Here is a 12,626-nt window from a genome sequence, read left to right as displayed (position 1 = left end):
AACTGGGTCCAGTGGATCCAGGATTGTTAATAGGATTTGCCCTTTCATTCCCCCTCCCAGGCTGGTTTGTGAGGGGACCCCTGAAGGGAGAGTCCTGGGTGATGTGTGGGTGGGGTTTATGAACTGTGATTTGCACAGCTCCACGTTCTAACTAAATTAAAGAGCAGTAACTGTATGCTGATTTTGTGGTCTCTGTGTTCAATAAAGCCGGAAGCCGTCACTTTCTCGGGTTTCTGTTGTAGTCACAAAATGGCAACACCAAAGCTGCCCAGATTCTGACCATCCAGAACAGTCTTTTCTGAGCCTGTGGAGTGTGCCACATTCACAGAACTGCAGAATCACAGTGCAGTGCTCTGTAGGACTATTTACCTGGAGTGAGGGAAAGGGAACAAGTTCTGTTCAGTCCTTGGTTGGTTTCAAGGGTGGACAGGAGTCAGCAGATCAAGGAGCCTCTCCATTTTCCTTTTCTAATGCAGGGATAAAAATGCAACCTGTTCTTGGAAACATCTTATTCTGAAATATGTAGTTCAGGGGACTTTTGTTTAGACAACAACTGAACAAAAATGCTGGCTCTGTTAGTCCCTCTATAAGCTGCTGTGCTCCATCTCCATTGCACTTCTCAAGGGATGGAGCTGCTGCTGAGCAGCACCAAAGCAGAACTGAGCCAGGTCAGTGCAGGAAGGGGCTGTAAGCAAGAGTCTGTTCCCATGGGCCAGCCTGCTGAGTCACCCACAGCTGCTTTTCAGGAACAGTGTCCCAGTCCAAGAGGAGCTGCTGGAGCAGGGAGACAAGCTTCATGCCCCTTGTCAGTGCTGCTGCATGCAGGCACTGCTTGTAGGGATTTACTTTTGGGCCTGGCAAACTGAAGTGGCATCTTCCCTTCTCCTCAGTTCAAAGTCTGAAACACTGCAAAGGATGCTGCTCTGGCAGGAGGAATGCACAGATGAGCCACAGTCCACATAGGTCTACAGAGCATTCTTCTTTTAAGCTTTAATATAAGGTAGCACAGTCTGCACCTTCTCATAATGAGGTATTTAAAACATTTTACAAAGAAATGGTATTCAAAGGCATTTAAAAATAAAATATTTCCCTTTTCTGAATCAAACATTAACACTAAAACCCCTGCTGCCAAGTGCTGCTCCCTGTTAGGCCCACAGCCCTAAAGCAGATGGCTGGAAAACTTACTTGAATGGCTTGAATCCCCTGAAGCGGGGACAGATGTTTCCCTGAACTGGCCTTGCCTTGGTGCCATGAGGGAGACACTGCAGCAACCATCCCTTCCAAAACCCCTGAAATGCTAATAAAAGTTGTTACAAAACCTCTCTAATAGGACCAGGCTCTGTAAGTAAGTAGTCTTGCTGCACAAGCTGAGTGTGTGACAGAGGCTGGACCAGGAGCCACACCAGAACTTCAGTATCTTACAAAACAGCTGTCCTGTTCTGCCCTTAGAGCCAGAGCTGCTGCTCTGTGATCAGGGTGACCTCCACAGCTTGGCCACTCTGTCCAGCACTGGCTCTGTAGGAAGCCTAGGGAGTTCAAAAGAGGATGTTCTCTATCCTCAGTGTTTAACCTGCTGTAAGTAACTGAAGGGCAGTTTGTTTTCTTCACAACTATCTATCACTCACCCTTGCTTTAATGATCTGTGTAAGTGAGCAGGAGGCACAGACAGACCCCCTGGACACCTACAACTGTGGCTGTGCATGTAGCACCACAGGGGAATGGAGAAGTGGCCTCAGCCCTGGAAGACCTGGATTTGTCAAGAGCTTGAGGAGAGCACTGGGTCTAAACATTCTGCTTCTGGGCAAAGACATCCCTTAAACAAGCTCTTCCTTGGAAAAAAACCTGATCCAGTAGCAGGATTCTGGACAGTGATTCCAGCTGTCAGCCACAAAGCAAAAAGGCAGGAACTATAATCAGTGTAATTATCTAGCTAAATCTGACATGAAGCTCCCCTCAGTCCCTGCAGTACTGTTCTCTCCTGAGGTTCCAGGCTGAAACTTAAGTAACAGTGCACACCATTAAATAGGAAAAGAATGTAGAAAGAGGAAGCCACGACCACACTCCAGGCTACAGGATCTGTGGCCAGTTAAGCCTGGCCCATCATCCCCCCCCAGCTCCTTGGCACTCCATGGAGACAGGTGGGAAGAAGCAGCAGGGTCCACCACACCAGTCCCCAGCTGGTCATGCACTGAACGGTGCCCCTCAAGCAGATGATGAATTGCCCATTGCTCTGTTCCTCTGCATCACCTTCGTCCGGCGTTCATCAAAAAGAAAACAAAACAGAAATGAACACACGCACCCCCTGCACTCACAGTGGGAAGCTGGAGGCTTTGCTCGGCCTGTAGCGCTCCTGCCTGAGCTGCTCAGGCCCCAGGAGTCCCTGCCTGGCCCATGAGGGGGCCGCTGCCATCCCGGGGGTCCTCCACGGGCGTCTGGCTGGGCTGCACCACGATGGTGTTCTCATCCACCAGCTCGCACGCGGGGTTGCTGAACGCCGACAGGGGCAGCGTGATGCGCTGCATCTCCCGCTCGTAAACCTTCTGCTCGTGCTTCTCCTTCAGGTCCTTCCCCCTGCATTACAACAAAAACCAAAATACACACGTGGGGTGAGTGCTGCTGCTTGGAGGGGGAGTCTCAGTAGAGCTGATGGAGTAGAGAAGAAGGGACTGTGCTCTTTAAGATTTAAGTGGTTTCAGCTGCATACAAAGGGCCAGAAATATTCCCTACTGTAAGCAGAGGACCACAGCTGAGCATCTCTGAAAAACAAGCAGCCAAGTGAAGTCTGTCCCTCCCTCAAACTGGCTTATTCACTGACACTGCTGCTGATAAATGACTGTACAGCCAAGCCCCTCCTTCAAACCACAGAGCTGCCATATGTTTCCTTATCCTTTCCAGTCCCACAGCACTGCCTGGTGCAGGCCCAGGGGAGGAGTGAGACAGTGCAGAGGCCACTGCTGTGGAAAAGAGCTTCTGTAACCTGCTTCATCTGGAACAAATACTGGAGGTGATGACAGCTTCTGCCTTTTGTTGCAGCAAATTAAGCTGTCCAAAAAGTATTAAAGCTGACTTCAGAGCCGGCCCTGCCTTCTGCCACTGCAGCTATAACAGCTTAATGCCACAACCAGCTCCTCAAACCTACCTCAGTCTCCAGCCTGTTGCTAAGTGAAGGAACACCTCTGTAATTTGTGCCGTGGAAGAACTGCCTTGCTTTAAAAATGGATTTGGCATTAATAGCATCTTGTCTCCAGAAGAGCTATGTATACCAAAAACTACTAAACACATTAAAGGTTTCTCACCACACCTACTACCCAAACCTGCCAGCTTGCACATGCAATTCTGAGATCAAGGCGAGGAAGGAGACAGTAAACCTGCAGAAGATCCCTGCTGTGAGCTCTCTGTGACTGGAGAAGCAAAGCTGCCTTTGGCCAAAGCCCAGCACTGGTCTATTGCTTCCTCCCACTGAGGACGGGAGAGAGGTGGGATGGGCACCACTTGCTCCTCCTGAGGCTCGTGATCTCAGGCAGGCAGAGCTGCTGGGGTTTCCTGTTGGCATTCTGGCTGCTTTTCAAAGCTGCCTACAAACGTGCAGCAGTGGCTGCCATTCCTGCCAGCACACAAGACAGCATTCTCTGAAGTGACACCTCAAATCAGATTCCTCGACAAGCGGCACTCTGTGTTTTGCCCCTTATGTAACACTCCTCCCTCTGCTTTTTTTCTGTCAGCATTTATTATAAACACTTACATAAGGACATGTCCCAGCTTGGGAAAGGGCTCCTTCTGCTTGGTTGTGTCAGACTGTTGTCAAACAGCCAAAACATAGAACAAACCCTCCCAGAGGAGGGAGCCTGGGCCTTTGCTTGCTGCAGTGACAATCACTGCTATTTGTTAATCCTGCCCTCTCTCTTACAACTAAGCTTGCTACTGCCACTACCCTCAAACACTGCTGAGCTACAGAAACATTTCTGTCCCACACAGTGAAGTGACTGAAAAAAAAGTAACTGAAGTCAAAATCAAAACTGACCTTAAAGTATACAGGAACTTTGCTAAAATGAACTTGGACCAAAAAAAAAGTGCTACCTGACAGTCAGCTTCATAGGATACAATGCATGAGTAGCAAAAAAAACCTGCTCATTGTTTTTCTTCTAAAGATAGACTAGAGAAATCAGGGGAACAGGTGGCCTGCTAGAAGAATTGTTCTTTTTCTGAGCAAAACAAACTTCCTGTGAGGGCACCTGGGATCTCTCTTTCCAGTTCTGATAAAGTCCTGCTAGCGAGTACATCTGAAAAAGCCACATCAAGGTGCACATGCATACACAAACCTCAGACATTAAAGAGGGCAATTTGAAACTTCAAGTGAGATAGAACATCACAATAATGGGGGAATGGAGAAGAACAGAGTTAACTCTTCAGTAGTTCTTTCCTCAGTGTAACAAACAAACTTGCTTAATGTGCCATAATCAAACATGCTTCTGTCCCATTTGGTTGGGTGTGCAGGTGCTCAGACATTCCTGCTCTATATACACCAGCTTTTGAACAAAGAACAGCCACTCACCTCTTATAGATGTACCCCACGACAATGCCAGCCCCAATGGCAATGATTATCACCATCATGATCAGCCCCAGCACATAACCTGTGAAAAGAGAAAAATAAGAGCCAAAATTAAGAGGTGGCAGATCCAGCTATAATGCTGTTTTCAGAGCCTCAAAACAGGTCTGTCCTGCCACAATTACAGGAATGGATCCATCAAATGATCCTGGGTTTGTACCTAGTGTCCCTAAGTCCTTCTTTTCTCTGGAGTTCATCTGCACTCTCTGACTGATGCCAATGACGGGCTGCACCGCGGCTGCCTCGCTCCGGGAGGGCAAAGTATCAGCTGGTTCAAACACCTGCTCCTCCTCCTGGGAAGCACCAACTTCTGCTGTGGGGACTGGGGTTGTGCTGGCTGCAGCATCTGTTGAGAGGAGAAAAAAATAAAAAAAATATATATACAACATACCAAGCACTTATGACTACTTCAAAACAACATGTGTCTTGAGAGTGGGACAGCTCTAAACTGGCATCACTGAACTGCCTTCAAAGCACACTGAAAAACACTTGTTCCCCCTTAAGTTGTTGCCAGAAATCCTACCAAAGTAGACAAGAAATCTGTTCTTCCCCCCACTTTCCTCTGACATGAACCTATTTAACTAAGAGTCCAAGGCACCACCACAGATGAAAGAAGTCAGAGAGCAGATTGAAACCCAGGTTCAGGGCATAAGTCCAGAGGATGCACAATGACTTCATTTAGTGTACAGATCGATATACAGGCTGCAGCTTCAATCATGCTGAACAAGATTATGAGAATCTCCATCCCAAATCTCCCAGGAGCCTATTTATCCCTCTTCTGCCTCAATCTTCCTGACACAGGAAAGTCTGACAGGAGACTCCAGCTGGTGTGAAAACAATCTGGAGGTATTTTTCCCTGGTCCCTCCTTGCAGTGTGTACCAAACTGATAGTCTGGGACACCACTGGACAGGCTAAGTCAGAGCAGGCAGCACAGCCACTGACTAAGGACAATTCCTTCCTCAGTCAAGGCCCAGACATGGCACCCAAGGATACAGGTTCCTTCCCAGCCCTGTTTTTTATCAATGCTCTTTTTCATCAACAGCATTGAAAGATTTTCAAGGTAGCTCCTTCTTTCATGACATAGTTTAACTGGAAGCTGCAGCACTGTAAAAGCTGTGACAGTGTAAAGTAGGTATCTACTACCTTTTCTACACAATCCCCCTTCCTTTTTGGAAATGCTATTCACAGTATGCATCCACACCTGAAAGATCACTCCACCTGCATCTCCCCCCACAGCAGGCAATAACTCCCTGTGGATTTTCTATCTGCAGCCATTTTGAGTCCTCAGTGCAATGTGAAATGGAAGTACAGAAGAGAGTCAGAGACAGGAAATCAGGGGTCCTGCACAGTAACTTCAAGTAGGGTCAGCCAGGGCAACTGAACTAAAGTGAACTGTTGAACCATTAAATGGTGCCCGCTCTGAGACACAAAAATATGAAACCTATTAAACCTGCAAATGGCTGAAAGGTCAGGTAACTCTTCTGATCCTAAAGCTGCAAGAGTGTTTTGAGGAAGGATCTTGGCAGCAGAACATTTTTTTGCTTCACCTTTAGGGAAAAGCAGGCAAAAAAAGAGCAAAGTGAAAAAAAGGGGAGAGTGTATGTGCGTGGGAAAAGTATTTACATGCAAGGATAGCAGTCTCAAGGGACAGTGGTGTCAGTAAATCTTGCAGGGCTCGGAAAGTAGTAAACAGTTCAAAAAACCCCCAGTGGTTGCTCTGATGTCAGTCAACACTGACACCTCCTCTCCCCAAAACAGGCTTCAGCTACAGTTCTTTTGGCAAACTGTTTCTCACTGTGACTATCCAGGAGGAATCCAGTGTTTCCATTTCTTACTGTCCTCCTTTCTAGTTCTCAGTTTTTCCACATTCTTGCCGTGCACCCTGTACTCAAATTCCCACTGGCAATTCTTTAACAGCAGGAAGCTTCTTTAGTCAGCCATAACATGCCCCACAGCAGCAGTCTACCCGCACCTCGGCAGCTCCTGGATGTCCAGACCTCAGCCTTTTGCAACACAGCTGGAGAGCGCGACAGCGATAAGCGAATTATGGGGAGTGGGGGCTTCTCACAGGCCTTTTCTGGCACTAATGGCAAAGCCGGAGGGGCGGAGCACGGCATAGCTGGGAGGCAGATGTGCACGCACAGGCGGGGGCTGGAGGGAGCTCTGGGTACGCGGTGTTTCCGAGGGAGGTGCTGGCGTAGCCCGGGGTTGTTTGTGCGCCGGGGGACCCCACCCTGGTGACAAACCGAGCCCCGGCGGTAGGGGGCAGGCCAAGGAGGGCAGAAAGAGACAGGGACCGGCGGCGGCCGCTCCTACCTGAGCACTGGGCGATGTCGCAGGATCGCCGCTCGGGGATCCCGGTAGCGCCTTGGATGTAGCACCAGGGCGCGGCGTCGCCGTCCGGGTTCCTGCAGCTGTTGTGGTCCTCATCGAGTGCTAGGGAGCAGCGGGCCGTCAGCGCGGCCGCGGCGCCCCCCGCTCCCCCGAGAGCCCCTCCCGGCCCCGGACCCACCTGCCGGGAGCGCGGCGCCGGTACCGTTCCGCACCATCCGCCAGTTGAGGCACGGGGCGCCGCCGGAGGCCACTCGCCGGCTGCCGCGGTAGGACTCGCCGTTACCGCGGACGCATTCTGCGGAGAGACGAGCCGAGCCTGGCGGGCGGCCCGAGCAGCCCCCGCCGCTCCGGGCAGCTCCCAGCACGGCCCCCGCTTTCCCCACAGGGGTGTTCCCCCTCCCCAGAGCGGCCTTTGTCCCCCACAAAGCCGGGCCGCCACTCGCTCACTCACCCTCGGCGCCGCAGGCGGCCCCCAGCAGCAGCAGCGAGCCCAGCAGCAGCAGCGGCAGCGCCCACCGCGGACCCCCGGGCAGCATCCTCGGCGCGGAGGGCGAGGAGCCGCCGGCAGCCCGGCCGCGCAGCTCGGCTCGGCTCCGCTCGGCGAGACCTGCCCCGGCGCTCCCTCCCCGTAAACAACCGCCGGGCTGCGCTCCCCCCCCGCCCCGCAGCCGCCGCCGGGTCCTAACGCTGCCGCTGCCGCCGCCCGCCCCCAGCAGGGGAAGGGGCGGCTGCCGCGGGGCAGGGCTCGGGCTCGGGGCAGGGCTCGGGGCAGAGCGAAGCTGCTGCCGCACAGCGTCCCTCGCCCCGATGGGTGCGCGGTGCCGTGGGGCTGTTTGGCTCGAGGGGAGCTCCGCGTCTCTGGGCTTGTCTCCTACAGTCGCAGGAAAAGTCTTAGACCAGAAGAGGAGACTTTCCACACGGAACTACGCTTGAACAACTGCCTGTGGCAGGAAAAGGGTTTGTCTTCGGAGACCCAAAACTGTTCTCTCCCCTAGAGAATTATCATGAAGGACTAAATCCTGCTGCCCTTATTCTCCCTTTGGGTTCCCTAAGCTGTAAAGATACGTTGTAGGGGCTACACACTGCTACGGAGGCTGTGCAACTCCACCTTAAAGGGCTTTTTACATCCTCGCCTCTGCCAATCCATTACTTTTCATTGACTCCATGGGCTTACTCTAAAAGCTGTGCCTGCTCATAGGAAAAACCAAGGTAAACAGCATGAAGATGGTTTAGAGTCGTTCTACTGCAGGCATGCAGCCACTGTGATAAAGCCTCTCTGCAGACATTTCACACGGCTCACAATAAATACTTCTGTTTCTGAACATGCCAAGGGACTCAGACAGTGCAGCCCCAGTGCCTGTACACGGCATCTGGAGTCCTCAGCACTGTTTCTGTTTTACACCAGTGAAAAACAAGCCACTGAATAGCTGGTCCTGTTCAACAATGAGCTCGCAGAGGCAGCCTGGGCCAACTGATGGGTTTGTAGCCAAGGCACAGGCCTGCAGCACAAGGTGCTATTTCTGGCTTTCCCACAGAGTTCTTCCTGACCTTGGCCAACCTGCCTGCCTCGCTTCTTTGCACTTTCCCTTCCTTTTTGTTACATGAGGTACAATCAAACCTTCCTTCTTAGAATAGGACAGGGAAGTTCCCTTCTTTTAAAGTTCTTTGAAATCACATGGAAATCACTGAACACATAAGAAGTACTTCTATGCCAGGAAGCTGCTCCAGTGTTGGATAAATCACTTTTCAAGGCAGTGCTGCCTGCAGCAGTGGTCTTTCCCTTCCGCTCCCAGATGTTTCCATCCTGGCAGTGCTCTCTGTCAGGCTGCTACAGGTTATTGTGTAACAAACCTGCCCAAGGTTCTGATCCAACCCAACTTTTGCCCCTTTTTCACCAGGTCATGAACGTTTTAAGCCCTTTACAGCCAAGTCACCTGCTGCATCCAGTCCACAATGGAGCACAAAACCAGAGATGTACCAGCATGATAGATGGATAATGAGGAAACAGGTCAATTAAGCAGCACTACCACCAAGTATGAAACCACAGGTCTTAGCACACATTTGTGTGACTTAAGCTTTAACAACATGATTTGCCACTACAGAAAATTTAGTTTAGTAATGTCAGATTTTAAAAAAATATGGGTGCAAAAAAAAAATCAAAACAGGAAACAAAAAACCAACTGTGTGTGCCAGTCCTGACTGACATCACCAGCTAAGATGCAGCCTTTGTGCAATTATGCTCATTTTCTGCACAGACACCCTGCTACTGCATTCCTGATGTTCTCCAGTTACTCTCTCTAAAGGCAAGGCTAACTGGAGTCAGCAGGAATTTTTAATAAGGGCTATTCAATCAAGCTGCCTGTTTGTAATAGCTTTTCATCAGATTTTATGAGACAAATTCCATTCAGCAGAAACCGCAGGGCCACACACACATCCAGAGGCACTGCCTGTCCAAAACTTTGCAGATGGACTGCCAGCCTGCACAATTAATGTCCTTTTGCTCATTTCATGAGACTAACTAATGCCTCCATGCCACCTAGCACAGAGAGCACTTCCTTCTGTACATACTGATCCAAGAACTGCAGTAATCTCTGTGGAAACAAATCTCAGGCCTTCCTAGTTCTCTCTCCTACTATGTAACAAGATAAATTTGCACTTCTCCTTACAGGCAGCCAAGTTCCAGCAAACAATTTGAGTTTCTAGTCCACAGAAGGACAATGGGGAATCTGGAAGAAATGCAAAAATCTTTACAGTAATGGTAAAGATCAAAGACTTTTCCACAACTGACTTCTAAGCATAATTTTTTCTTTCATCTCTAGCTTTCTCCAGGATGAGGGAAGATTTATGCTTGGCAGTTTCACAGAGTTAAGTTTAATAGGATGCCAGGTGGCAGCTGTCAGAGGCAGACTCAATTGCTCTTTCCACTGCTTAGGAATGGGTTTGCTCTTCTTGCTACACTTTTAGAGATTAAACATGACATTATTTCCTAGGACTTGATTTTAAACTACCCAAACTATAAGTAAGTTAACAGTTTTGCAGCTACTTCCTCACATAGTTTACACTTAGATCTCTGTTGGTATATACACATACATGTATCACAACACATCCCCACGTTTTACAGGAGAAAATACACACTATTTTTAGGAATGAGGGACATTAAACATCTTCTCTAAACTCAGTGTGAACCAGTTTCAGCTGTGAGCTGGTACCTTTCTTTATACAGGTTCCAGAATGAACAATGTCTGCTTTCTCTCTCTCCTATCTATCAGCTGCTCTTTCTTGTTTATTTGTTCTACATTTGCACCTGTGGAAAAATTCAAAGTGTTTTGAGATTAAAAAAAAAAAAAACAACAACCAAACAAAAAAATAAAAAAAGAAATCTAACAGCACAGCACTCTGTGCCAAGGGAGGCAGCCCCAGATCTACAGCTCTGAAATGACTCTGCAAGGAGCCATCAAACCCACCCTCCTTCTCTGGCCACAGCCAAGTGTGTTCTGATCTTGCCAGGCAGAAGTTCATCTAACCTCCTGGGCAAGAACTAACATGCTTTATTACTTAACCTCACTAAATAAGACACTGAGGGGAGTAAACAAAATGAGTTTTCTAATCTGAGTAATCTTTCCTAGCCAAATTAACATGGATTACTTAAAATGGAAAAAGTTGACCATTGCCCTCCTTGTGACAGGACACTCGTCATGCTCCCATCACCTCCCCTTTCTTATTTCTAGATAATCAAAATAATTGTTCCAATTTCCCCCAAAACTCCTTTTCCTCAATTTTCTGCTTCTTTCATAAATGGAAATGTTTAGAATAACGAGTACCATTCTGAGACCTCACCAGGAATAGAATATTAGAGCAGTTTGTGCTTAAGCTTAAAAAGCTGCAAGCATCAAATGTTATTAAACACTATTAAGTGCTTCAGCACTTGCAACTCCAACAAAAGCAGGGGTTTTATTTCTTTGCTGCCTCTCTCTTGATCATGAAAACAACTCTGGGTCTCACCTGCAAAAAGCCTTCTGTTAAGCAATGATGCAGGAATTGGAAACAAATTTGTTTCATTTCTAAGCTAGATATAATTTTAATGTAATAAAAGCTAATTTTAATGTAATAAAAGAACATCAGGGCTATGACAAAAGGATCAGATATTGACTTTATGAAAGTGAGCCGAGTATAACCAAAAATCAAGGCAGAGGCAATGACTACAAAGGAGTCGCTGTGGAGCGACAGGAGTGTCTGCTGGCACTGTAGCACGGCGCTGCTGACATGCTCGGGGAGAGGGAGAGGCTTTCTCCTCTTTCTCCTCCCCCTTCAGTCTGACAGCGTGAGCTATTGCAAAGAAAATGCCAGCCACAGCCTCCAAGGACTAACAAGGAAGTCTGCAGAAGCAAAACAACCATATGCGATATTTGAACTGGTTCAGACTGGTTCACACTTTGCTCCACTAACTCCGAGTGCTTTCTCAGATGAGTTTTTGTGTGGGCTGTAATAAAAGGCCAGAGGCCTCGGGAGGGCAGTCTGGGTCCTATTGTTTACTGGGGAGAAGCATTAAGAGATTATCTCTAAATACTCTCGGCAATCAGCGACTTAAGAAATTTCACACACTGACTCCTCTTAATGGCATCATTTTTTGTGTCCTTTTTGGACAAGAACTGCCCAGTGCCTTTCCAGTTTTCTCAGTTTTGAAGTGCTGACAGAGATCTGTGTTCACACTGGCCCACTGCAGCCAAGGTCCCCATGGATCATCCCTCAGCTCCTTCCCTGGCTGCAGCATTCCAAGCTCGGTATCTGATCACAGATTGCTTTACCTGCTACCCAGTGGGTGTGCCTCGCAGCAGGACACCACCAAACCACAGCAATCCTGTCAGGAATTGGGTACAGCTGTCTAAAGATGTTTCAGTCTCCAGCTGCACTGGTTTTTGTTGGGTTGTTTGTTTGGTTGTTTTTTTGCTGCAGATGCAGGCTGCTACTGACAAAAGCCAGAGCACACATTTCTAAGGGTGGAGGCAGGGAAGCTATTTTGAAAGATACTGTGATCTACTCAGAGAACACACAAGTCTGAGCCAAGAGCAGAAGCTTTACTCTCAATTTTTGAATGATCTTTGCCTGACCTTAGGCAAGCTTCTGCCTTGATTTCCCATATTAGTATTACTTATGTCACAGAGGCAGAAACGATTATATGTCTGCAAAGCACTTTGGAAGCTTCAGACATCCAATACCTACCTTATGAAATGGTTCTGCAGGGGAAGGAATCCTGGAGATATGCAGGAGATGTTCTCAAGTTCTACATAGGTAGCAATGACTTAGATGAAAGTACAAATAAGCATTAATGCAGGACTTCATTAAAATAGGAGAATGTGTTGTTGGTTGTTTTTTAAGGTATAAATGTACTTTCGTAATTTTCTTACATCTCAAACCACAGTTGTGCCCAGCAGCACCTGGCAAAGCTGAGCAGTCTGATAACCCAATTTGTTCTTGTTAGAAAATGCCTACCTAAAAATAATTGTTTATTATTTGCACATGAGAAATATGAAAAGGTAGCATCAAAACATCTGGAGATTTCAGTCAAAAGGAATAAAGATTTCTGTTCTGATATCTGTTCAAATTAACCTCAAGTGAATTGGATGGGATTATTAAATATCCTTCTACCAATCTTTCACTCACTATGGAAGCCAATTTCACAGTGAA

At 48.1% G+C, this 12,626-nt stretch overlaps 1 protein-coding gene across 1 annotated transcript; it reads right to left on the bottom strand.

The window, feature by feature from the left end:
• Positions 1–966: 966 nt before the first annotated feature.
• Positions 967–7,492, bottom strand: PIK3IP1 (phosphoinositide-3-kinase interacting protein 1). The gene is made up of 6 exons (XM_063173358.1): positions 7,393–7,492; positions 7,120–7,236; positions 6,924–7,043; positions 4,767–4,952; positions 4,553–4,631; positions 967–2,571 (listed from the first exon to the last, which is right to left on the bottom strand). The coding sequence occupies exons 1-6, from the start codon at positions 7,475–7,477 to the stop codon at positions 2,364–2,366; spliced, it is 795 nt and encodes a 264-aa protein (XP_063029428.1). The 5' UTR covers positions 7,478–7,492; the 3' UTR covers positions 967–2,363.
• Between the last annotated feature and the right edge of the window lie 5,134 nt (positions 7,493–12,626).

This window comes from Melospiza melodia, chromosome 20 (genome assembly GCF_035770615.1).
Source record: "Melospiza melodia melodia isolate bMelMel2 chromosome 20, bMelMel2.pri, whole genome shotgun sequence".
NCBI classification, from domain to species: Eukaryota; Metazoa; Chordata; class Aves; order Passeriformes; family Passerellidae; genus Melospiza; species Melospiza melodia.
This window is presented reverse-complemented; position numbering and strand designations above follow the sequence as displayed.

Coding starts and splice junctions, on each gene's coding strand:
- PIK3IP1 (XM_063173358.1), bottom strand. CDS start 7,477: ATGCTGCCCGGGGGTCCGCGGTGGGCGCTGCCGCTGCTGCTGCTGGGC. Junction 7,044..7,119: donor CGGCGCCGCGCTCCCGGCAG/GTGGGTCCGGGG, acceptor GCTGCTCCCTAG/CACTCGATGAGGACCACAAC. Junction 4,632..4,766: donor GAAGGACTTAGGGACACTAG/GTACAAACCCAG, acceptor CTCTTTTCACAG/GTTATGTGCTGGGGCTGATC.